This window comes from Mobula hypostoma, chromosome 5 (assembly GCF_963921235.1).
Source record: "Mobula hypostoma chromosome 5, sMobHyp1.1, whole genome shotgun sequence".
Classification (NCBI taxonomy): Eukaryota; Metazoa; Chordata; class Chondrichthyes; order Myliobatiformes; family Myliobatidae; genus Mobula; species Mobula hypostoma.
The window spans coordinates 137516775-137542816 of NC_086101.1; the positions used below are offsets into that span (position 1 = coordinate 137516775).

Genomic DNA, 26042 nt, shown 5'->3' on the forward strand with positions numbered 1-26042 from the left:
ATGATTTCTGGTTGCTTTCCCTCTCGTACCAGGATGTCGTTCACCCGAACAGAGACATTCCGGACCCTGGCACCCAGGATGGTGGTGTCCTTCTCACGTCCACAAAATCTCCTGTCTGCTCCCCTGACTATAGAGTCTCCAATGACAACAGCTCTCCTCTTCTCCGTCCCACACTTCTGCACCACCGGGTCAGACTCAGTGCCGGAGGCCCTGCCACCTGGTCGGTTGTCCCCGCCAACAGTATCCAGGATGGTAAACTTATTATTCAGGGGAATAGCTACAGGGGTGCTCTGCACTACTTGTCTGCTCACCTTCACTTTTCCCCCCTCTGACTGTCACCCAACGACCTGCTTCCGACAGCCTAGGTGTGACTACCTCCCTGTAGCTCTCATCTATGACTGCCTCATTCTCCCTTATGAGTCGAAGGTCATCCAGCTGCTGCTCCAGATTCCTTACACGGTCTTCCAGATCGCCCAGCAGATGTGACTCTGCGGGAGAGGGGCGTTCCCCCAAGACTGCCACATCTCACATGAGAGGCACATTACCGTCTCAGGAGACATTGTAAAGACTAACTGCAAGCAAGCTTGTCCTCCGCCTCTTCTCGTCGAAGCCTCTCGAGTCAAAGCCTCAAAGCTCCTCTCCTTCACTGGCCCACTCACTCATTGACCGCTTCGCTTGAGCTATCCCTCTATTTATCTGTTTGAGCTTTTCAAAATGCTTGGTCACCTGACCTCGATTGCCCAATCAGCTGCTTTCTGCTGAGTCTGAGCTATTCAAATCTTGATTGACTTGATTGCACAGACCAACTGCCAAAACTGCCAGAATCTCTCGAGTCAAAGCCTCAAAGCTCCACTCCTTCACTGGCCCACTCACTCACTGGCTGCTTTGCAGCCCTCCTTCCGAACTCCCTGTAGTCTGTTTTCAGGACCTCTTTCCTTTTCCTGCCTATGTCATTGGTACCAATGTGTACCACGACCTCTGGCTGTTCTCTCTCCCAACTGCAGGATATCGTGGATGCGATCTGAAACATCCCGGACCCTGGCACCTGGGAGGCAAACTACCATCAGTTTTTTTTCCTGTGTCCACAGAATCGCCTCTCTGACCCCTGACTATAGAGTCCCCTATCACTACTGCCTTCCTCTTCCTTTCCCTACCCTTCTGAGCCACAGGGCCAGACTCTGTGTCAGAGGCGCGACCACTGTCGCTTCCCCCAGGTAGGCTGTCCCCCCCCCCCCCAACAGTACTCAAACAGGAGTACTTATTGTCACCAGGGTACAGCCACAGCGGTGCTCTCTAGCATCTGACTTTTGCCCTTCCCTCTCCTGACTCACCCACTTACCTGTCTCTCGTGGCCCCGGTGTGACCACATGCCTATAGCTCCTTTCTATCACCTCCTCACTCTCCCTGACCAGACGAAGGTCATTGAGCTACAACTCCAGTTCCCTAATGCAGTCCCTTAGGAGCTGCAGCTCAACACACTGGGTGCAGATATGGCCATCTGGGAGGCTGGGAGACTCCAGGACTTCCCACATCTGACACCGAGCACAAAACACCGACCTCACACACATACTTCCTTTCCGCAATTAACACAGGTAAACCTACCTCGCCTCGTCGCGTTACCACCTAAGGCCGTTGAGCCAAAGCCCTATCACTCTGCTACCCTCTCACTCCGCTGCCCGTTGGATATGGTGGTCTTTTTAAACTTTTCCTGCTTTACTGGCTGACGTCACGCGCCTGCGCAGTCTTGCCTCTCTGTACCCCGAGTAGTAAAGTGTCCTCACTCCGAAAATCCTTAGCATTCCACTTGCAGCCGCCTTGCTTCGAATCTTGTTCACTTACAGTCAGAACACAGCAGGATAATTCCTCTGTCAATAACCATCAGTGGCTAATACACTGTTTTATTGTACTATAGTAGTATTGATAGTGTTCTAATTTACTCTGTATTTCATTTCAATACATAATTTTTAACTCAGTTAAAACAGCAGTTTGACTTTTTTTACACCTTTTTTAAACTCTTTCCATGAAAATTTGTTTGCTGTTCCTTTGCTGTACTGTCCCATGTTCTTTTCTGTTATAACTGGATAGGTTCCTATATGTAATGGCTGAGTAAATATTTAAACTCAGTCCTAAAGTAGTATAATGTCTTATATGGGTTGAATGTTACTGAATTAGTATTGTTGTGCTTTTCAGAAAGATTTTGAAATGATACTGAAGGAGTCAGGAAGCAAGCTGGTCATTATTGACTTCTCTGCAACATGGTGTGGGCCTTGCAAGATGATAAAACCGTACTTCCATGTAAGTATTAATAGAATTATACTGTTCCCAGAAATCCTTATGGATGCTACACAAAGAGCTCTGTTTCACAATTGACAGCTGGTCTGGAATCAGTAGACTTTTGGTTATTCATTCATGAGAAGGACTTGGAGTGGTTAGCTTAGACCGTGATCTCACTGAATGATAGTACGGGCTTAAGTATTTGAATGACTTACTTGAGATGCTATTTCTTGTTTCTCTCTCTCAATCCAATATATTTGAAGGTGTAGTCAGGCTTGCATGCATTTAAAGTAATTCGGGGTAAATATGTTATAACGTCCGCTTGAAGTAGTTTCAGCTCGGCCTATCTTCAGAATCAGGTTTATTAGCACTGTCTCATGATGTATTTGTTGTTCTGTGGCAACAGTACAGTGCAGAAACATTTTATAAAATCGTGAAGTAGAAAGGAATAAAGAGATCGTGTTCACGCATTGTTCAGAAATCTGTTGATGAAGCTGTTCCTGGATCATTGAGCGTGGACCATCAGGGTCCTGCATCCCCATCCTGATGGTAGTAATGAAAAGAGGACATAGCCAGTCGATGAAGGTTCTTAATAAGACCATAAGACAAAGGAGCAGAAGTCGGCCATTCGGCCCATCAAGGCTGCTCTGCCATTTTATCATGAGCTGATCCATTCTCCCATTTGGTCCCACTCCACCGCCTTCTCACCATAACCTTTGATGCCCTGGCTACTCGGATACCTATCAATCTCTGCCTTAAATATACCCAATGACTTGGCCTCCACTGCCACCCATGGCAACAAATTCCATAGATTCGCCACCCTCTGACTAAAAGAATTTCTTTGCATCTCTGTTCTGAATGGGCGCCCTTCAATCCTTAAGTCATGCCCTCTCATACTACCCCCCCCCCCGCCATCATGGGAAACAACTTTGCCACATCCACTCTGTCCATGCCTTTCAACATTCGAAATGTTTCTATGAGGTCCCCCCTCATTCTTTTAAATTCCAAGAGCGGACAAACGTTCCTCATATATTAACCCTCTCATTCCCAGAATCATTCTAGTGAATCTTCTCTGTACCCTCTCCAACGTCAGCACATCCTTTCTTAAATAAGGAGACCAAAACTGCCCACAGTATTCCAAGTGAGGTCTTACCAACAGCTTATAGAGCCTCAACATCACATCCCTGCTCCTATACTCTATTCCTCTAGAAATGAATGCCAACATTGCATTCGCCTTCTTCACTACTGACTCAACCTGGAGGTTATCCTTAAGGGTATCCTGCACGAGGACTCCCAAGTCCCGTTGCGTCTCAGAACTTTGAATTCTCTCCCCATTTAAATAATAGTCTGCCCGTTTATTTCTTCTACCAAAGTGCATAACCATACATCTTCCAACATTATACTTCATTTACCACTTCTTTGCCCATTCTTCCAATCTATCCAAGTCTCTCTGCAGACTCTCTGTTTCCTCAGCAGTACCGGCCCCTCCACCTATCTTTGTATCATCAGCAAACTTAGCCACAAAGCCATCTATTCCATAATCCAAAACATTGATGTACAACATAAAAAGAAGCGGCCCCAACACAGACCCCTGTGGAACACCACTCATAACCGGCAGCCAACCAGAATAGGATCCCTTAATTCCCACTCTCTGTTTCCTGCCAATCAGTCAACGCCCTATCCACGTATGTAACTTTCCCGTAATTCCATGGGCTCATCTTGTTAAGCAGCCTCATGATGGATGTCACCTTCTGAGGCACCCCCTCTTGAAGATGTCCTTGTTAGTGGAGTTGTTTCTGTGGTGAGTTTACAACCTTCTGTAGTCTCTTGCAATCCTATGCATTGAAACCACCATACCAGGCTGTAATGCATCCAGTCAGAATGCTCTTCATTGTACGTCTATCGATAATTGTTAGTCTTTGGTAACATACCAAATCTCCTCAAATTTCTAGTGACGTGGAGCTGCTGGTGTGCTTTCTACTTGATTTCATCAATGTCTTGAGCCCCAGGATAGATCCTCAGAGACGTTGACACCTAGGAACTTAAGCTGCTCATCCTTTCCACCGCTGACCCCTCAGTGAAGATTGATGGATGTTCTCTAAATTCCACTTCCTGAAGTACACAATCAGTTCTTTGGTCTCACTGACACTGAGTGCAAGGTTGTGACACCACTCAACCAGCCAATCTGCCTTGTTCCTGTGTGTTTTTGTCACCATCTGAAATGTTACCAATAACCATGGTGTCGTCTGCAAATTTATAAATGGCTTTTGAGTTATGCTCAACCATACAGTCATGATTGTAGAGAGAGTAGAGCAGTGGGCTAAGCACACAATGTTGAGGTGTATCTATGTTAATTATCAGGAAGATATTGTTACTGATCAATACTGACTGTGGACTCCCAGGAAGGAAGTTGAGAATCCAGCTGCAGGTTTAGAAGCATGTTGATAAACGCTGATGGTATTAAACAAAAAGCAATAGTTAATGATTTTTGCTGCTGATTAGGTACTGCAAAGCCAGTGATAATGCGTCTGCTGCAGACCTGTTGCTGTGGTAGGCGAACCGGTCCTTGTTGAGGCAGGAAATACAGTAATTATAGCCACAACTACGTTTTTGTAACTGTTTCCTCTGGTAGATATGAATGCTACCAGTTAATAGTCACTGAGGCACCAGTATGATTCCTAACCTCTTGAAGCAGATGGAACTTCAGACTGTGAAATATTGGGAAATATTTTTTAAAATGTACGTACATTCAGAAATATTTAGAGTGGTAGGCACTTGGAATGGGCAGCAAGCAGTAGTGGAAACATACAATATTGGGGTAAGGAAGTGAGATATACAGTAAACATGAAAGGGATGTGTGTCAAAGGTCCGGCTCCTGTGTTGTAATGTTCCATGACATTCTTCAAACATTGTAAGTGTGCAGTAAGTAGATAATACAAACTAAAAACTAAGGTATTAAGTGTCAAAGAATGAAATAATGGGGAAATTATTAGGGACAAGAGCATATTGTGATTTACTTCCATTCGGTGGTAATAAGGTTCACCTGCGTATAAACACTTTGAAAGCTTCAATCACATAACTTCTACAGATCTTGTTCGACAAAAATCCATCCTGAGTAGACCAATTTTTCCCATTTAGCATTAATTTCACTTTCACTGATTTTTGTCTCTGTGCCTTTTTGTAAAATGTCTAATAGTTATGGGAGTTAGGAGGCCAGGGGTGGTGTTGGAGGGAAGTTTAGAAATTATTTTATCTTCACGTTCACAAACACCTCCTCTACACATTTGCAGCTAACTGAAAATATTTTATTTCTACAGAAACTGGCAGAAGTCAATACAGATGTAATTTTCTGTGAAGTAGACGTGGATGATGCAGCAGTAAGTCAGAATACATCAGACTGAATATTTCAGTAATGTTAAATGTATGAATAGTGCATTGAGAAGATTCACTGGCATTGTGGTACAGAAGTCTCCATAACATCGTCTGATATCCTACACCAAAGGAGGTGTAAAGGTTCCTAAAATCTATCGTGATTCCAGTCATTAGCAGAGTAACAGCAGGTTCAATGACCAACATTACCTACACCTGAAACATCGAAATGTACTCTTCTATTCTAGACTCCACCAAGTCCCTTGCTGTCGTATCATTCATATTAAATTTACCTTGCGATACCTGCATTAGAGTGCCCATTAATCTTCTGCAATGTGGGATCTGATGCATTCATGTAATCATAGAACCATTCACTGTAAACTTTATGCTGATTGGATTGCATTGAGCTCTGTGAAATTTAACTTGTGGTTTGTTACTTCCAGGATATTGCGGAACATTGTAGCATAAGTTGTATGCCAACATTCCACTTCTACAAGAATGGAGAAAAGGTAATTCAGGTTTTGGAGGGGACAGGCTAGGTAAAGTTATCCTGGTTCTGCTCATAACTTGAGCATCCACATGTAAATGGGTGTTTGTGTAACTGAGATGGGGAAGAGCTAACTGGCAAACCAGGCCCTCTATTCATCCTGAACTAATTTGTTCCCCCTTTCTCAGCTGTCCCGTAACTCCCCACTGCATGGAAATGTTGATGGAGTGGCTGGAAACAAGCCCTCCAGGTCACTATCCTGCATTTATGACGGCCCTTGTCTACGTTAGGTATATCTGGTGGAAAAGTGTTGGGGAAATTTTCAAAGTTTCCTCAATAGGCTCCACTCCATCTAAAAGGGTTTCCATAAGCTTAACTTCGTCTCTGCAAACTGAGCCAGAAACTGTGTCTTTCACTGACCCTCTTCATACTGTTGATTAACAACTATTTAATTTACATTTCTGCAGCAAGCTAACACAAAATTTAGAGACAGCAGCCCCTTGAATGAAAATTAGTTCTGACAAATGCGTCTGAAAGTCTAAAAAGATCTTATTAAAGTTATATAAATGCATATTTAATGTTTGTTTTTAACTTTTTTTTTCTTTAGGTGTTCGAGTTTTCTGGAGCAAATCAAACAACTTTGGAAGAAAAACTTAAAGAGCTGCAGTAATGGTCATTAATCCAGTAAATAAAAGTCAATAATCTGTTTAATGTACCTGCAATGTCAAGATGTTTCAATTAAGTTTCTAAGTATAAAAATCCATTTCCACTTTCCAAGGAAAAAACTGTAAAATCTGGTTACAGGCTTTTACTTCAAAATATATGGTCATTTAATCTGATACAAAAAGTTCCAAATGTATAGTATATTAGCAACATCAATTGCTAACCCTACTATTTGAGTGCTGAAGGGGTGATGTGACAGCCTAGCACTGGTATTTACTCATAGCTTTAAAAGTATAGCATGTTGTTCTTTAAATAAGCTTAGATGTCCAATTGGGATAAACTTGATTAGCACTCTGGAAGAAACCAGGCTCTTGTAAACAGATCAATTAAGTGTAGACTCTTTGAGGAAAGATTTTGAAGCATAAATTAGTCCCAGATATGTATAGCAAACATATAATAGTGGCTCTATATTATACTGTGCATCTGAAATTCTGTTTTATTGACTTTCATGGAACCAGGTTTAGAATGTGAAACAGCAGACCCTATGATATTTAAGTGTCTTGTATACTCAATGCAAGGCAAATTCCTTTTCAACTTGCTCATATATTTTAGGAATTGCTTTTTTGTTGTTCTATAATTTGACAGGTTATAGGTCCACATTCTTGCAAGTTACAGCTGGTCTTTTCTCCCACAGTTCTTATTTCAGCTCATTTCTGTTTAATGTAGAAGTCACCTGAAGGATAGCTCACTGCAAGAGTAAATTGATTTGAAAGTTGGATTGCATATCTGCAGCTTTTATCAGTGCTTTAACAGAAATAAATTTATCGCTAGTTATTGTTTCTACATTAAACCATTTCTCTGTGCAACAATTGGTATTTTGTTTTATCACTACACATGAAAATCAGCACATAATTTACCCACTCTTGAGTTCTTGCATAAACTAGTGTTTGATGTACCTCTTCATGTGCAAAATCTACATACCTGTTCAAATTGACCCAGTCCCTTCTGAATATTGAAGATTGGAATAAACAGTGACTGTAACAAATGGATAAAATAAGCGGATTTGTAATTTGTTTCCTGCTTCATTCTGCTGTGGGTAGCTTTGTGTTTATAGACAATCTATTTAAGGATGCAAGCCTCATCTGAGAATGTTCAATAAATATATTTAATAATTGAGGGAGACTTTTGACCATTTGAGGTCTCATTATATCATTACCATTTTCACTTAAGCCTGTGCCTTTTAACTAGCCTGCTTACTGGTAAGTATCTTAAGGTTTTGTTATACTGTATTTGCCCACCGTACTTAATATGTTGTGTTTTATTAAACGGAGGCTAGTTTTTTTTTTCTTGTCTCGAGCTTAAATTATTGTTCCAGCTGTAAGTGTCTCATGGTGTTGTTATTTCTTCAGTACATAGGACATTTTTTAATCTCCTCACATGATTTGATTGTTGGCAGTCTCTCGAATTCCACCCAAACATTCTCATGACACGATAAAGAGTAAACAGTCAACGTTTCGGCCCGAGACCCTTCATCAGCTGAGAAGAAGGGTCTTAGCCCAGAACATCGACTGTTCACTCTTTTCCATAGATGCTGCCTAGCCTGCTGAGTTCCTCCAGCATCTTGTGTGTGTTTCTAGTGACTGCCTAGTTTTGTTAAAGCTCCTTGGGTGTTTGTACCATGTTAAAGATGTTACATTAATGCAAGCTAGATTTGAGAGTCAGATGAAACCATTTTAGCCACTGCAGTGCAGAATTGGACTCAGATTGTATAACTATAGATGAAGGGGAGGTGCTTGCTGCTGAGATCAGGTTTGTTCGTTTCCTGAGCACATCCTATATTTAAATGTCACCGATTCTGACCAAGTGGATATGTGACATTTAGTAACAGTGAAGTTACTAAACGGTTTGCTTTGCTGGTCAGACTAATGAATTCCCACAGATAATAAGTAGAAAGTAAAAATGTATTTCATTGCTTGATCAATTTACAGGAACCAAAATCTACCTTGTACTGTGGTAGAAGCAAATGTTAAACTTTTGGAGGAGATCGAATTTTCACCTGTCACGGAAAAAGACATCACTGATTATAAAATTAGCCCTTTTGGGCCAGAGAGTATTTAACAGTTGATTTTGCAAGACAGCCTTGTTAATGGGGCACATGGACCATTGGCCACCAATCCTTGGACCATGCAGTGGTTGCCATGAGACCTGAAATCCCAGCATTTCAGTGTGGCTAAATGCATTATAGGGGCTGTCCCAGCATAAAGAGACTGCCGCAGTGACAGAGTGTCTTTGATTTATGTGGTGTCTATTGTTTTTGTGCTGTGCAAGCCATATTTCATAGCTGGGAGACTACAGGATCAAGCTGCCTCCATGCAGCACACTAAAAGCTAAAGAAACTCAGCAAAGCAGGCAGCATGGACTTTTCACCAGGACTACAAAGGATTGGGGGCAAACGCCAGAATTAAGATGGGGGGGGGTGTCAGAAGAAGTACAAACTAGCAAGTGCTGTTGAGGCCAGGAGAGGGAAGGAGGGTGGTTGGTTGTGAGGGCAGGGCAAGATGAAACAAGAAGTTAGGAGAGGAAAAGGGCTGAAGATGAGCGTAATAAGGGGACAAAGTGAAAAGGTAACTAGAATGGGGACTGGAAAAAGAGTGGAGGAAGGAATTACCAGAAGTTGAAGAAATTGTAATCTCTAGAATGCCCATGAGATGGCTTTTTGGAGCTGCTCATGAGCTCAAGGGGATCTGCTATTCTGGACTGGGTGTTTTCCAATGGACCAGAACTGATTAGAGACATTAAGGTAAAGGAACCCTTGGGGGAAACAATAATGAATCTGATGGCCATCACCCTGCAATTTGAGAAGGAGTTGACATCTAATGTATCAGTATTACAGTGGACCAAAAGGAATTACAGAGGCATGAGAGGAGCTAGGGAAAATTGATGGAAGGGAACACTAGCAGTGATGATGGCAGAGCAGCGATGGCTGGGATTACTTGAAGCAATTTGGATGGCGCAGGAAACATTCTTTGCAAAGAGGAAGAAGTATTGCAAAGGCAAGATGACACAGCCATGGCTAACAAGAGAAGTCAGAACCAACATAAAAGCCATAGAGGGCATATACTGTAATGGAGCAAAAATTAGTGGGAAATTTGGAGGATTGGAAAGCTTTTAAAACCCAACAGAAGACAATGAGAAAACTCATTAAGATGGAATACAAAGGTAAGTTAGCCAACAATATTAAAGAGGATACCAAAAGTTTCTTCAGATATATAAAGTGTAAAAGTGAGGCAAGAGTGGATATTGGACCTATGGAAAATAATGCTGGAAAGGTAGTAATGAGGAACAAGGAAATGGTGGACGAGGTGTTTGCAAGTCGTTACTAGAAGACACTGACAGTATGCCAGAAGTTCAAGAATGTTGGTGTCTGGGGGGGGGGGGCAGAAGGGTGTAAAGTTACCATTGCTAGGCAGAAGGTTCTTGGGAAACTGAAAAGTCTGAAGGTAGATAAGTCACCTGGAGCAAATGGTATACACCCCAGGGTTCTGAAGGAGGTTGCTGAAGAGATTGTGGAGACACTAGTAAAGATTTTTCAAGAATCAATTGATTCTGGCATGGTTGTGAATGGAAAATTGTAAATGTCACTCCTCCCTTCAAGAAGGGAGAGAGGCAGAAGAAAGTAAACTATAGGCCAGTTAGTCCTGACCTCCATGTTGGAGTTCATTGTTAAGGATGTGGTTTCAGGGTACTTGGAAGCAGGAAGCACATGATAAAATAGGCTGCAGTCAGCATGGTTTCCTCAAGGGAAAATCTTGGCTGACAAATCCATTTGAATTCTTTGAGGAAATAACAAGCAGGATGGACAAAGGAGAATCGCTGGATGTTGTGTACTTGCATTTTCAGAAGCCCATTGACAAGGTACCACACACGAGGCTGCTTAACAAGCCAAGCGCCCATGATATTGCAGGAAAGATACTAGCAAGGATAAAGCAGCAGCTGATTGGCAGGAGCAAAGAGGGGAATAAAGGGAGCCTTTACTGATTGGTCACCAGCAGCCAATGGTTTTCCATGGTTCTGTGTTGGAACTGATTCTTTTTACATTATATGTCAGTGATTTCAATGACAAGTTTGTGGATGATACGAAGATAGGTGGAGGAGCATGTAGTTTTGAGGAAGTAAAGATTGGAGAATTTCCATCTGCCACTTCTCTGCCCATTCTCCTTAAATCTGTGTCAGGAAGTGTATGGTCATGCACTTTGGTAGAAAAAATTAAAGGGTAGACTTTTCTAAATGGAGAGAAAATTCAAAATCAGAAGTGCAAGTGGACTTTGGAGTCCTTGTACAGGATTCTCTAAAGGTTAATTTACAGGTAGAGTCAGTGGTGAGGAAGGCAAATGTGATGTAGCATTCATTTTGAGATGTCTAGAATATAATAGCAAGGATGTAATGTTGAGGTTTAATAAGCCACTAGTGAGACCTCACTTAGCATATTGGGAGCAGTTTGGGGCCTCTTATCTAAAAGGATATGCTGATGTTGAAGATGGCCCAGAGGAGGTTCAGATTCTGGGATTGAAAGGCTTGTCATAAGAGTATTTTTTCTGGGCTTTGAAACCTATAGAATGTTGAAAGGCAAACGAGAGAATTTGCAGATGCTGGAAATCCAAGCAACACACACAAAATGCTGGAGGAACTCAGCAGGCCAGGCAGCATCTATGGGGAAAAAATTACAGTTGACATTTTGGGCCGTGACCCTTTAGCAGGACCACTATACTATTCTACCACTAGACACAACGTTGAAAGGCTGCGATAGAGAAGACGTTTTCTTCATGACAATGGAGGCCATGGACAGACATGTCTGTCTAGGGCAGTCCAGTTGAAATGGTTAGCCACCATGAGTTCCTGCCTTTTGTGGTGGGCAGACTGAAGGAGCTTGACAAAGCAGTCCCCAGTCTGTGTCAGGTCTCACTGATGTAGAGAAGGCTGCATTTGAGATTCCAGATATAACATGACCATGACAGACTCAACAGTAAAGTGTCTCCTCGTTTGGATGGTTTGAGGCCTTGAATGGTGAGGGGCAGGCATAACCCTTGTCACTCTTGCAGGGCTAAATGCCAGGAGGGAATCCAAGGGGAAGGTTGAGTGGGAGTTTTGTACAGAGTGATCCCTCTGGAAATAAAATGATTTAGGGTGGGGAGAGGAGTGGAGAGATGTGTTTAGTGGTAGGAGTCCATTGGGTATGGCATAAGTTACAGAGAATTATATGGGATATAAAGGCTTGTGGGGAGGTAGGTAAGGACAGGGAGAACCCTTCCCTGTTATGGCAGCAGGAGAATAGGGTGTAGGCCAATATGCAAGAATTGGAGGAGATGTAGGTGAAGGCTGCATTGGTGATGGTGGAAGAAAGCTCCTGTTCTTTGAAAAAGAATACCTCAAATGTTCTAGAATGCAAGGCCAACCTCAGAACAGAAGTGTAGATGGAGGAACTGAGAGAAGGAAACTTGTTACAAGTGACAGGGTGGGAAGAGGTGTAGTGGTTCCTTCACTTGCATTTCCCACATATCAGGGCCCCAAACAATACTTCCAGATGGGGAAACATTTTACCTGCGAGTTCGTTGGGGTTATGTGGCACAGTCTGCTCCATGCTGGTGCAAACCAAGATAGAATAAGGGCCACTTTGTTTAGCACCTTTGCACGGTCTGCTACAATGGCCTGAAATACTGATCCATTTCAATTCGAATTCCCACTCCCATTCTGACATAGACCATAAGATATTTGAACACAATTAGGCCATTTGGCCCATCAAGTCTACTCCACAGTTTCATCATGACTGATCTAATTATCCTCTCAGTGCCAATCTCCTGCCTTCTCCCTGTACCCCTTCATGCTCTGACCAGTCAAAAATCTGTCTACCTCTGTCTTAAATGTATATAAAGACTTGGCCTCCACAGTTGCATGTGGCAATGAATTCCACAGATTCACCTATGGTACATCCTTGATTTTATATTCTAGTCCTCTTGAAATAAATGCTAACACTGTATTTCCCTTCCTCACCACAGACGACCTGCAAATTAACTTCTAGGAAACCCTGCACAAGGACTCACAAGCCCCTTTAAGCCTCTGTTTTTATTTTCTCTCCATTTAGAAAATAGTCAACATTTTCATTTCTTCTACCAAAGTGCATAGCCATACACTTCCTGACACTGTAATCCATCTGCCATTTCTTTGCCCATTCTCCTAATCTGTACAAGTCCTTCTGTAGCCTCTCTACTTCCTCAGAACTTCCTGCCCTTCCACCTATCTTCATATGGTCTGTAAATTTTGCAACAAAGCCATCAATTACATCACCCAAATCATTGACATATAATGTAAAAAGAATCAGTCCCAATACAGACCGCTGTGGAACACCATTAGTCACCAGCAACAGCCAGAAAAGGCTCCCTTTCTTCCCACTCTTTACCTCCTGCCAATCAGCCACTGCTTTATCCATTCTACAAATTTCCTGTAATACCATGGGTTCATAGCTTATTAAGCAGCCTCAGGTGTGGTACTTTGTCAATGAGCTTTTGAAAGTCCAAGTACACAACAACAACCAATTCTCCTGCTTGTTATTTCTTCAAAGAATTCTGACATATTTGTCAGGCAAGACTTTCCCTGGAAGAAACCATGCTGATTAAGGCATATTTTATCATGTACCTCCAAGTACCCTGAAATCACATCCTTAACAATCAACTCTAACACTGAGGTCAGACTAACTGGCACAAGTTTCCTTTCTTCTGCCTCTCTCCCTTGAAGGATGGAGTGACATTTACTATTTTCCATTCTTCTGCAACCATGCCAGAATCAACTGATTCTTAAAAGATCAATACTAATGCCTCAATGATCTCTTCACCTACCTCTTTCAGAACTCTGGGGTGTATACTATCTGCTCCAGGTAACCTTATCTACCTTGAGGCCAAACTGTAGGAGCAACACCTCATATTCTATCTAGGTATGGCATGAAGATTTCCATAGTAAATGGCAATTTCACCCTCCATTCTGGTTGCCCTGTTTCCCCTTTCTCTTCTCACCTGTCCATCACCTCCCTCTGACTCCCCTCCTACCCCTTCTCCATGGTCTAATCTCCTCTCCTGTCAGATTCCTTTTTCATTAGCCTTTTACTTCTTCCACCTATCCCTTCCAAGCTTCTCACTTCATCCCCCATCCTCCCACCTACATTCCCCCTTATTTATCACCTGCCAGCTCATACTCCTTCCTCTCTTGCCTCCTTATTTGGGCTTCTGTCCCCATCCTTTACATTGCAGCTGAAGGACCTTGGCTTGAAATATCTATTGTTTATCTCACCACCCCCCACCCTTCACCCCACATAGATTCTGCCTGACTTGCAGAGTTCCTCCAGCAGTTTGTGTGTGTGTTGTTTAAGACACCCAGTATTTGCAGAATCCTTAGTGTTTACGAGATACCTCTGAGGAGTTGTTGGAATAGCCCAAACCAACACCAGAATAGATCTTGTATATGGACTTAATCTAGGTGTCCCTGTATAAACAGTTGGATTATATGTCCCTTTTTAATGCTGGGAATAGTGCCTCAAAGGTTGAATTTGTAGCATTAATCGTGTGTGGATTGGATCTCAAGATGGGTTACTCATGATAGTAACTTGTGCTTTTAACAGCATTTATACACAACAGAAGTTGCTGGTTTTACATGGACACAATTGTTGGATTTCGTGTTACAGCTGAAATTTTGAGACATTCTTCCATGGTGTAGTCATCTTATATGTAAATTAGAAAAATGGCTGTTGGAATTATTACCAGAGATTGCCGTCAGACCGAACTAAAGCCCAACTCAACCACAGTTACTCTGCACCAGACTCGCACCTGAGTGCTGAGCTTTTTCTTGTTTGAAGCTTGAACTGACACACTGCTTTGGGCCTGTTTCAACAGTAAAGTGCAAATTGAGATTTAGGAATTTAAAAGCGAAATAAAATTACATATTCATTCTTCCCCCCTACTTCACCGAGGCTCCCTGCTCCCTGACTTACTGAATAACCTCTGTCAGGTAAGTGACAGAGAATGAACATTTCAAAGCAAAATCTCTCTACCGAATGATATTCATTATTACCCTTCTCATGTTCTACATCATGAGCATCTTTAGAGGTCACTATTGACCAAAAAAAAGAACCAGCCACACACTTGCTGTGGTTATAAACAGGTCAGTAGTTATGAATCCTGGAGTGAATGACTGGTCTCCTGAAGCTATCCAGCTAGTCATTTGCAGTACATTTTATAAAGTGCACTGTAGTTACACACTTCAGTTTTTCCAATTATTCCCTCCAAGTCAGTGACAAGTGTAACAATGATGCAAAGAAGGAATGCCATCATTGATGAGTGTGTCCCCTTCCATTTCCACCAACTGGCCTTCATTATTGGAGATCACAGAACTCCTTACTTAACCCCTTGCTCTGCAATTCTTATCCATAACTTCCAGTCTCCAGTCAGTTAGACTGCCCATTGTACCCCCACACTTGCCTTTCTGTTTGTGGGTGCTAATTTGTTCCAAAAGGCATTGTCTTTATCTGGTTGATGCCAATTTTCACCTTTGTATTCCTTTTTACCACTTTGCCACTCCCACCTTTCAAGCTACCCCAGGCCTTGCCAAACAGCGAAAAGCCTGAGGGCTCTTTAGTTTCTACTGAACAGAGGGTCAGCCAGTCCCCTCTACCACCACTCTCCTTTCTCCGACTGAATTTCTTCTTGTGTCAAACAGCTTCTCTCACTTGCTTCCTCTGAAAACACAGCTAAGGTAACCAACCTGGAATTAAGTTCTTCCTGTCTTTCAGTGGGGACTTTTGAACAGTTCTTGTTTCAGTTTAACTTGGCCATTTCCTGGTTCCTCATATATATTTAAAAAGTTTTAACACTGTTTGTCACTTTTCACCCTGTTTTCATCTGTTCACATGGTCCACCTCTGACCTTTGCCTTTCTTGACCTTTCTAACAGTATATCCCCTGAATATAACTCGCTGAAGGTGGCAACATATGTAGATATGGTGGTAAAGAGGTATATGACATGCTTCCCTTCATATTGCAGTTGCATATAACCTTTGGAGTGTCATGCGAAATTCTGGTCACCATATCACAGGAAGGATGTTGGAAACTTTGGAGAGAGTAAGAAGAGGTTCACCAGGATGTTGCCTGGATAAAAAGAGTATTAGTAAAAGGAGAGGTTGTGCAGATTTGGTCTGTTTTCTCTAGGTAACTGGAGACAGGGAGGAAACCTGAAAAATGGATGTAAAATTATGAGAGGCATAGATGGCTTAGATAGACAGTTTCCCAGGTCAAAAATGCTAGCGTGAACAGTTTTAACGTGAGGTGGGGGGGGGGGGGATTTTTCAGGCAAGGTTTTTTTAAGTGAAGATAGGTGCCTGGAACATGCTGGCAGCCAAGTGGTGGAAGCAAATATGAGGCCCGGGCACAGGCAGGAATGGAAAGGTACAGACCAAACACAGACAGATGGGAGTAGTTTGGATTGGCATCATGGTCAGCACAGATATTGTGGACTGAAGGGCCTATTCCTGGGCTGTATCTGTTCCAAAAAATGCTCGAGCTTTCTCTTCATTTCTACCACAGTGTGTGACCTCCCATTTCACCACAGTGCAGTATAATCCACCTGCCAAGCTCTTGCTTGTTCATTTAACTGTTTACATTCCCCTGATGCCTCTCTGCATCTTTCTCATAGGCTGTAGTACCACTTATCTTAGAATTAGGAGTAAATGTGCATGTATTTCAATATATTCCCTAATCCAAATTATTCGAAATTGCTGAAACACCATACGTTGCATGCTCCCAACTTAAAAATGATCTGCCTGTGCCTGTGTATAACTCTCCAAAACCATGTAGTCTGGTTTCGTTCATTAAATCTCAAGCAACAGGTTATCAAAGGCCCTTATGGAAGTTCAAATACACATCAACTGGCTCACTCTCATCTATTGTGTGTTGTTTACAGTCTCAAAATATGCAAAATGTAATTTCCCCTTCCATAATTTCATCCTGACTTTAGTAATCTTGCTATTGTCCCAACAGAGTCATAAAGGAACACAGCATGGAAAAATGTCCTTCAGCCCACCTGGTCCATACTGACCACAATGTCCTCCCAGCCAGTCCCAGTTGCCTGTATTCAGCCCATAACCTTCCAAGCCTCTGTCCTCCATGTACCCATCCAAATGCCTCTTAAATGTTATACCTGTCTCAAGTACTTCATCTGCCAGTACATTCCAAGTACTGACCATTCGATGTGAAAAAGCTACTTTTATACTTTATGGTCGCCAAACAATTGATACTAGAACGTACAATCAACACAGCGGTACTTGGTTCTGCGCTTCCTGCTCCCTGGAGTACAAATCGATAGTAAGTATTAAAAATTCAAATTATAAATCATAAATCATAAACAGAAAATAGAAAATGAAAAGTAAGGTAGTGCAAAAAAACCGAGAGGCAGGTCCAGATATTTGGAGGGTACGGCCCAAATATTTGGAGGGTACGGCCCAGATCCTGGTCAGGATCTGTTCAGCAGTCTTATCACAGTTGGAAAGAAGCTGTTGCCAGATCTGGCCGTACGAGTCTTCAAGCTCCTGAGCCTTCTCCCGGAGGGAAGACGGACAAAAAGTATGTTGGCTGGGTGGGTCACGTCCTTGATTATCCTGGCAGCACTGCTCCGACAGCGTGCAGTGTAAAGTGAGTCCAAGGACGGAAGATTGGTTTGTGTGATGTGCTGCGCCGTGTTCACGATCTTCTGCAGCTTCTTCCGGTCCTGGACAGGACAACTTCCATACCAGGTTGTGATGCACCCTAGAAGAATGTTTTCAACAGTGCATCTATAAAAATTAGTGAGGGTTTTAGGGGACAGACCAAATTTCTTTAGCTTTCTCAGGAAGTAAAGACACTGGTGGCACCTTTTTGGGTCTCTTTTCAATTTTCGTCTCTCATCTTTATTTTAGACCCACAATCCTAGGGAAAAGACTATGACAGTCTACCTTATCCATAACCCTCAAGATTTTATAACCTTTAATGAGATCATCCCCTCATTCTCTTCCAAGGAATAAAGATTGAGCACAGCCAGTCTCTCAGAGTCGTTAGAACAGGCAACATCCTCATATCTCATTTACAACCTCACCAGCATGACAAAATCTTTTCTTAACAGGGTAACCAAGACTTCACACAATACTCCAAGTGCGGTCCCACCAATGTTCATAATTGCGACATTATGTCTTTTCTCCTGGACTTTTCCCACTACTGTTGACAGGTTCTCCACTATGAAGTTTGCTGCTCTCTCCATGTTCTGTGATGCAGATCAGTATAGATGTGCTGATGGTGTCATATTGCAGGACAGCTGGTCAGTATAGGATATAGAGGTCCTGGCTTGTTCTTCCCCATGTTTACCTGCTCCTGCCCCACAAGCATTCTGACAACAAACTACATACTGAGGGAGGTAAACCTAGAGATCATCAGCAAAGATGTGGAGGCATTAGCCAATGTCGTTGGATGGTGAAACGACGGCACAAGTAAAAAGGCAGTCTTGTGTTAATTCTTAAGTGATTCCAGAAAGCAAGAAGCACACTCTATAGAGCTGAACAGAGGGAATTCTTAAAATCAAGTGTATGCTGACCCATCAGACACAGTAGAGGAAATTAGTTTGGTTGTATGCAATCCCATACAGTAAATCCAACAAGAACCAAGCACCATATTCGCTAAAACAAGTCATTGTTGACTTGGGTTTGAGCCATTTCAGTGCTTCAGAGGTCAGACTGGAAAAACTTCATGGAGTTACAGAGCAAATTTGGGAGATGCCAACAGTGTGACTTCTATATTTCAATAGCTGTATGCATTTATGGGTGGCTTGAAAGGTGCTACATAAATGCGCATAATCATGTACATACAAATCAATAACATAAGAGCAGAATTAGGCCATGTAGCCCTTTGACTCTGCTCTGCCATTTCACCATAGCTGATATAGTTTGCCTCTCAGCCCAAATCTCCAGCCTTCTCCCATATCCCTTTATACCCTGATCAATCAATCATCTATCAACCTCTGCCTTAAATATACATAAAACCTTGACCTCCACAGCTACCTGTGGCAAAGAATTCCACAGATCCACCACTCTCTGGACAAAGAAATTCCTCCTCATCTCCATTCTAAAAGGATGCCCCTCTATTTTGAGGTTGAGTCCTCTGATCTTAGACTCTCCCACCAAGAACTGGTTCCAACACAAACCCCTGTGGTACACCATACACTTCCTGACCCTGTATTCTATATGATATTTCTTTGCCCATTCTCCTAATCTGTCTAAGTCTTTCTGTAGCCTCTCTACTTACTCAAAACTACCTGACCCTCCACCTATCTTCATACCTTCTGCAAACTTTGCAACAAAGCCATCAATTACATCATCCAAAGAATTGGTCCCAACACAGATGACTGTGCAACACCTTTAATCACTGGTAGCCAGTCAAAGAAGTCTCCCTTTCCTCTCACTCTTTGGCTCCTGCCAATCAGCTAGTTTATCAGATTATCATCTAGATCGTTGATAGGGATGACAAACATCAATAGATCCAGCACCAGTCCCTGTGGCACACCGCTAATCACAGGCCTCCAGTCAGAGAGGTAACCATAAACTACCACTCCCTGGCTTCTCCTGCAAAACCAATGTCTAACCCTATTTACTTCCTCATCTTGAATGCCAAGTCACTGAACCTTCTTGACCAACCTCTCACGTGGGACCATGTCAAAGGCCATGTACAGAATATCCACTGCCTTGCTTTCATCAACCTTCCTGGTAACTTGTTCGAAAACTCTATAAGATTGGTTAGACATGACCTAGCATGCACAGAGCCATGTTGACTATACCTAATCAGTCCATGTCTATCCACATACTCATCTATCCAGTCGTTAGAATACCTTCCGATAACTTTTCCACTACTGATGTCAGGCTCACTGGCCTATAATTTTCAGTCTTATTCTTTAGAGCCTTTTTTAAACAACGGAAGAACATTAGCTACCCTCATCTGTGGCTGAGGATGTTTTAAATGTCTCTGGTAGGGCCCGGACAATTTCTGCACTTGCCTCCCACAGGGCCCAAGGGAATACCTTGTCAGGCCCTGGGAATTTTCCAACCTTCATTTGCCCCAACAGCAAACACCTCCTCCTCTGTAATCAGTGTACAGTCCTCTGTAATCTGTATTGGGTCCATGACCTCACTACCAATTTGCCTCACTTCTGTAGACTCTGCATCCATCTCCCAAGTAAATACAAATGCAAAATATCCATTTTAGATCTCCCCCATCTCTTTTGGCTCCTTGCATAGATTACAACTCTCTTTTTCCAGAGGACCAATTTTGTTCCTTGCTATCTTTTTGCTTTAATATATCTGTAGAAACCCTTGGGATTCTCCTTGTCTGCTACAGCAAACTCATGACTACTTTCAGCCCTCCTGATTTCCTTCTTCAGTGTTCTCTCGCATACTCCTTAAGTACCTTATTTGTTCCTACCTGCCTATACCTGCTATGTGCCATCTTTTTCCTAACCAGGGCCTCAATATTTCTCGAAAACTAAGGTTCCCTAAATCTGTTGCCTTTGCCTTTTATTCTGACAGGAACATGCAAACACTGTACTCTCAAAATTTCACTTTTGGAGCTCCAACTTACCAAGTACACCTTTGCCAGAAAGCAACCTGCCCCAATCCACTCCTGCCTGATCCTTTCTGACACCTTCAGAATAGGTGTTTCTCTAAAACAGAATCTCAACCCGAGGACCAGACCCATCTTTTTCTGTAATTAAATACTTTGAAATAAAGGCATTATCATCACTAGATGCAAAATGTTACCCAACACAAACGTCTGTCAGCTGCCCAGTCTCATTCCCTAATAGCACATTCAGTATCGCATTCTCTCTATTTGGGACTTCTATGTACTGATTAAGGATACATTCCTGAACGCATGTGGCAAACTCTTTCCCATCCAGCCCTTTTACAGTATGGGAGTCGCAGTCAATACGTGGAAAGTTGAAATCGCTTACTGTCACAGACTTGTGCTTCTTGCAACAGTCTGCGACCTCTCTACAAATTTGCTCCTCTACATCCTGAAGACTATTGAGTGATCTATAATATAGTCCCAATAACGTTGTTATACCTTCCTTCTTCCTCAGTTTTTCCCATAAAGCCTCACTGGAGGAGCTCTCCAGTCGGCTTTAATCCGCTAAATGGAGTCAAAGATTGGCTCGCACCCCGTCCTGCAGCCTTCTCACCACAAGATTCACACATGCTGCCTCTCCCTCTGCCTCCCCGAATCTCCTCGGAGTGTGCAGAGCGCTGCAACACCCAAATGATCTCCAAACTGCAAACCACAGGTTCCAGGACTTCCAGAATCACAGTCACGATGAAAAGCAAATGTAATTATTATTATTATTACTACTATTATTATTATTAATTGTATTTTTTGTATTTGCACAGTTTGTCCTCTTTTGCACAGTGGCGGTCTTTGTAGCATTTCAATGATTCTGTTGTGTTTCTTTGTATCTACTGTGAACGACTGCAAGAAAATGAATCTCAGGCTACTATATGGTGACGTATACATAACTTGATGATAAATTTACTTTGAACTTTGAACTAATATAGGCAGTTAGAGGTGGAAAGGGTCAATAATTTTAAATTCCTCAGAGGATCTGTCCTGGGACCAACATGCAAGGGTCATTGCTAAGAAGGCACAACAGCACCTCTACATATTTAGATGTTTCTGCACTTTCAGCATGTCATCTAAAACTTCGACAAACTTACATAGATGTGCAATGAAGAGTTGACTGGCTGCATAAGGCCTGGTTATGGAATCAGCCGATGCCCCCAAATGGAAAAGCCTACAAAAAAAAACTGCTGAATACAGCCCAGTCCATCAAAGGAATACCCCTCCCTACCACTGAGCACATCTAGAAGGAGCGCTGAGATAAGAAAGCAGCATCCATCATCAAGGACCCCTACAATCCAGGCCATGATCTCTTCTCCCTGCTGCAATCAAAAAGGAGGTACAGGAGACTTGGGTCCCACACCACCACATTCAGGAACAGTTATTACCCTTCCACTGTCAGGCTGATGAACTAGCATGGATAACTTCACTCAGGTCAACACTGAACTGCTCACTGAACACAACCTATGGACTCACTTTCAAGGACTCTACATCTCATGTTCTCAGAATTATTTATTTACTTAATTATTATTATTTTCCATACTTGCACAGTTTGTCTTCTTTTGTACATTGTTCAAAGTAAATTTATTACCAAAGTACACATTTGTCACCATATGCAATCCTGAGAATCATTTCTTGTGGGCATATTTGATAAATCCATAATAGAATAATAATAATAATAGAATCAATAAAAGGCCCCACCAGTTTAAACATAGAAACATAGAAAATAGGTGCAGGAGTAGGCCATTCGGCCCTTCGAGCCTGCACCGCCATTTATTATGATCATGGCTGATCATCCAACTCAGAACCCCACCCCAGCCCTCCCTCCATACCCCCTGACCCCCGTAGCCACAAGGGCCATATAAGCATTAAACCAGAGTGCAAAAGTCAAATAACTGTGCAAATACAAAAACAAGGAAGCAATAACAATAAGTAAATAAGCAATAAGTATCGAGAACATGAGATGAAGAATCCTTGAAAGTGAATCCATAGAATGTGGGAAAATTTCAATGATGGGGCAAGTGAAGTTATTCCCTTTGGTTCAAGAGCCTGGTTGAGGGATAATAACTGTTCCTGAACTTGCTGGTGTGAGTCCTGAGGCTCCTGTGCCTTCTTCCTGATGGCAGCAGTGAGAAGAGAGCATGACCTGGGTGGTGGGGCTCCCTGATGATGGATGCTACTTTCGGACAGCAACACTTCGTGTAGGCCTGCCAAATTATGGGAACAGCTTTATCCATGATGGACAGGACCATATCCACCACTTTTTGTAGGGTTTTTCGTTCAAGGACATTGGTCTTTCCATACCAGGCTGTGACACAGCCAGTTAATATACTCTCTACCACACATTTATAGAAGTTTGTCAAAGTTTTAGAAGTCATGCCAAATTTTCTCAAACTCCTAAGGAAGTAGAGGCACTGCTGTGCTTTCTTCACAATTGCACTTACTAACTGGGTCTAGGACAGGTCTCCTAAAATGATAACACTGAGGAATTTAAAGTTGCCTACCATCTCCAACTCTGATCCTCTGATGAGGACTGGCTCTGGTCCAACAACCTCTGGTTTCCTCCTCCTAAAGTCAATAAGCAACTCCTTGGTCTTGCTGACATTGAGTAAGATGTTGTCGTTGTGGCACCACTTGGCCAGATTTGCAATCTCCCTCCTATATGCTGATTCATCACCACCTTTGATTCGGCCAGTGACAGTGGTGTCATCAGCAAACTAGAATATGGCTTTGCAGCTGTGCTTAGCCACGCAGTCATAAGTGTAAAGCGAGTAGAGCAGGGGCCTAAACACACGGCCTTGTGGTTCACCTGTGCTGATGGAGGTCGTGGAGGAACTGCCAATTCAAACTGACCGGGGCCTACAAGTGAGGAAATCAAGGATAAAATTGCACAAGGAGGTACTGAGACCAAGGTTTTGAAGCTCATTGTTTAGTTTTCAGGGGATGACGACATTGAATGCAGAGCTGTTGTTGGTAAACAGCATCCTGACGTATGCATCTTTGCTGTCCAGCGTGGAGTAAAGAGCCAGTGAGATGGCACCCGCTGTGAGCCCGTTGTGCTGCTAGGCAATTTGGAGCAGATCCAAGGCGCTTCTCAGGCAGGAGTTGATATTTTATCACCAGCCTCTCAAGACACTTCATCACAGTGGATTTAAGTGCTACTGGGCAACAGTCATCGAGGCAGGTCACCACGTTCTTCTAAGCACCAGTGTAATTGAAGTCTGCTTGAAGCAGGAGGGTACCTCAGACTGCAGGAGCTTTTTATGGGTTCACCCTCCTGAAGACAGCTCGCACGTCAGCTTCAGAGACTGAAATACAGGATCATCATGGGCTTTGGTAACTTATGATAATTCCATCAAGCTTTGAAGGTCTAAGTGAGCATAGAAGGCATTGAGCTCATCTGGAAGCGAAGCTCTATTGTCGCCTATGTCGCTTGATTTAACTTTATTAGAGGATATAAGAGGTTTAACTTTATATTCACAGCCGTCGAGCATCTTTCATTGATTCAAGTTTAGTCCAGAATTGCCACTTCCCTGTGAGATGGCTTTCAAGAAATCATGCCTGGACCTCTTGTAACTTTCTTGGTCACCAGACTTAAATGCCCCTGACTTGAATGTCAATTTTATGTGTAGTTTTTCGATTGTATTTCTTTATTCTACTGTAAATGTCTGCAAGAAAATTAATCTTCAAGTAGTATGTAGTGACATGTCGTAGTTTGATAATAAATTTACTTCGAACCTTTGAACTTTGTACTTTGAACAGGGAAAGGGCCATTTAAGGTCGTGGAACCCGTTAAGCGATGACCCGTTTAATATTCAGACGGATATTCAGAAAATGGGGAAAGGTGAAAATGTCTGTAAGCAAACCTTGCAAAAAATACGTTCGTGGTTTTTTTTTGTTTTAAAGCCCGAATAACTCCATCAATATAGACCCATTCCATCCTCAACATGCCCGCTTCTCGTCACTACCAGAGGACGTACAAGGAACTCGAAGACCCGCAGTCTATGATACAGGAACAGCCTCTTCCCCTCTACCATCAGATTTCTTAAATAACCAAGAACGCTATCTCCTTATTTGTACTATTCATTTACTTCGTAATTTTATGTCTTTGCAATGTACCGTTGTCGCAGACATCTCACGTCATATAAGATAGTGATAATAAATCCAATTCTGTGGAATAATCCCTCTCCTGCCTTCCATTTAACTTTTGTTTCACATATGGCCTTGCACCTTATTGTCTTCCCACTGTGCACCTATTCTGTAACTGTAATTTAATTCTGTTTTCCATTTACTGATATGATGAATGAACGGTGTGGATGGCATTCAGAACAGTCCCCCGCTGTTTCTGGGTACACGTGACAATAACTTACCAGCAACGAAACATCGCTAACTGGTTTTATAGCGAAGACTACGATCATTATCGGCGGTATGTAGATTTGGGCAAGGCACCTGTAAATTTACATAGTTCACAGATGTCTCCAAACATTGCCTGCCTGCATCGTCAGCAATGTTACCAGTTTTCCGTGCTTATCTCAAAATAAACACGCGGCATCGAAAGGTTTCGGCCCAGAACAGCGACTGCACTCTTTTCTTCAGATGGTACCTGACCTGCTGACTTCCTCCAGCATTTTGTGTGTGTTGCTTGGATTCCCAGCATCTGCAGATTTTCTCTTGTTTGAAATAAATAAATAGAATATCCGGGCTCCCCGTTTTCACCCACGAAAATTACTGAGCCTTGTTGTGATGCCGCCACCTAGGGGACACATGGCGTTTGTGTGGGTGATAAAGAATATGACAGGATTGGAATATTCATTCAAAAAGGCATTTCACGCAGCGCTCCAGTTGCTTTCAACATTTCAATGTGGTTTATTTGACTATACTTTAAAATACAGTAGTTTTAAAGATTACCAAGAGCGTGATACAGAGAGAATTGAGACTGCATGATATTAAAATTAAATCTGATGATTAAAACAATTGATACGGCATTATGCGTCAACGCCAACTTCCTGCCATATATTGATTAAAATGTAATTAAGGTTAAAAAAATTTTAAATCCGAAAACGTTTGAGGTTAAAAGTAAATCGTGACTGGGTAACTCGATCAGTTCACATTCACGACATATCACTCACAGAGCAAGTTAGGCACGAGTGATTAAACTCCTATTTTTGAAGAAAAAGACAAACATTTCCTTAACCAAACCAGTTTTTACAGTAAACTTCGAGATTGAATCGGGTATTCTAGTCCAATTTGTTTATACAATCTTCGAGAATGAGTAGTTTTAAACATACCTGGGGAGGGTTAGTTGCGTGGAGAGTAAAAGCAACGCAAACAAAATGCTGGAGAACTCTGTAATCCAGGCCGCGTCTGTGGAAGGGAAGAAACAATCGGGCCTTCATCATCTCTGAAGGTTCATCATTTCGGCCCGAAACGTTGACTGTTTCTTTCCCTCCAAAGTTGTCTGACAATTTAGTTTTAATTGACCCCCAATTACGTACTTCCGAAATGAATTCAGCGGCGAAGGTAGAAAAT

General features: G+C 42.4%; 1 protein-coding gene across 1 annotated transcript in view; it reads left to right on the plus strand.

Moving 5' to 3' along the window:
- Nucleotides 1–6845, plus strand: part of LOC134347016 (thioredoxin-like) — a 34036-nt gene extending 27191 nt beyond the window's left edge. Inside the window, exons 2-5 of the mRNA XM_063048996.1 lie at nucleotides 2191–2295; nucleotides 5592–5651; nucleotides 6087–6152; nucleotides 6738–6845. Of these exons, the coding sequence (XP_062905066.1) occupies nucleotides 2191–2295; nucleotides 5592–5651; nucleotides 6087–6152; nucleotides 6738–6800 (294 nt within the window). The 3' untranslated portion in view covers nucleotides 6801–6845. The remainder of the gene's footprint in view (nucleotides 1–2190; nucleotides 2296–5591; nucleotides 5652–6086; nucleotides 6153–6737) is intronic.
- Nucleotides 6846–26042: the final 19197 nt, after the last annotated feature.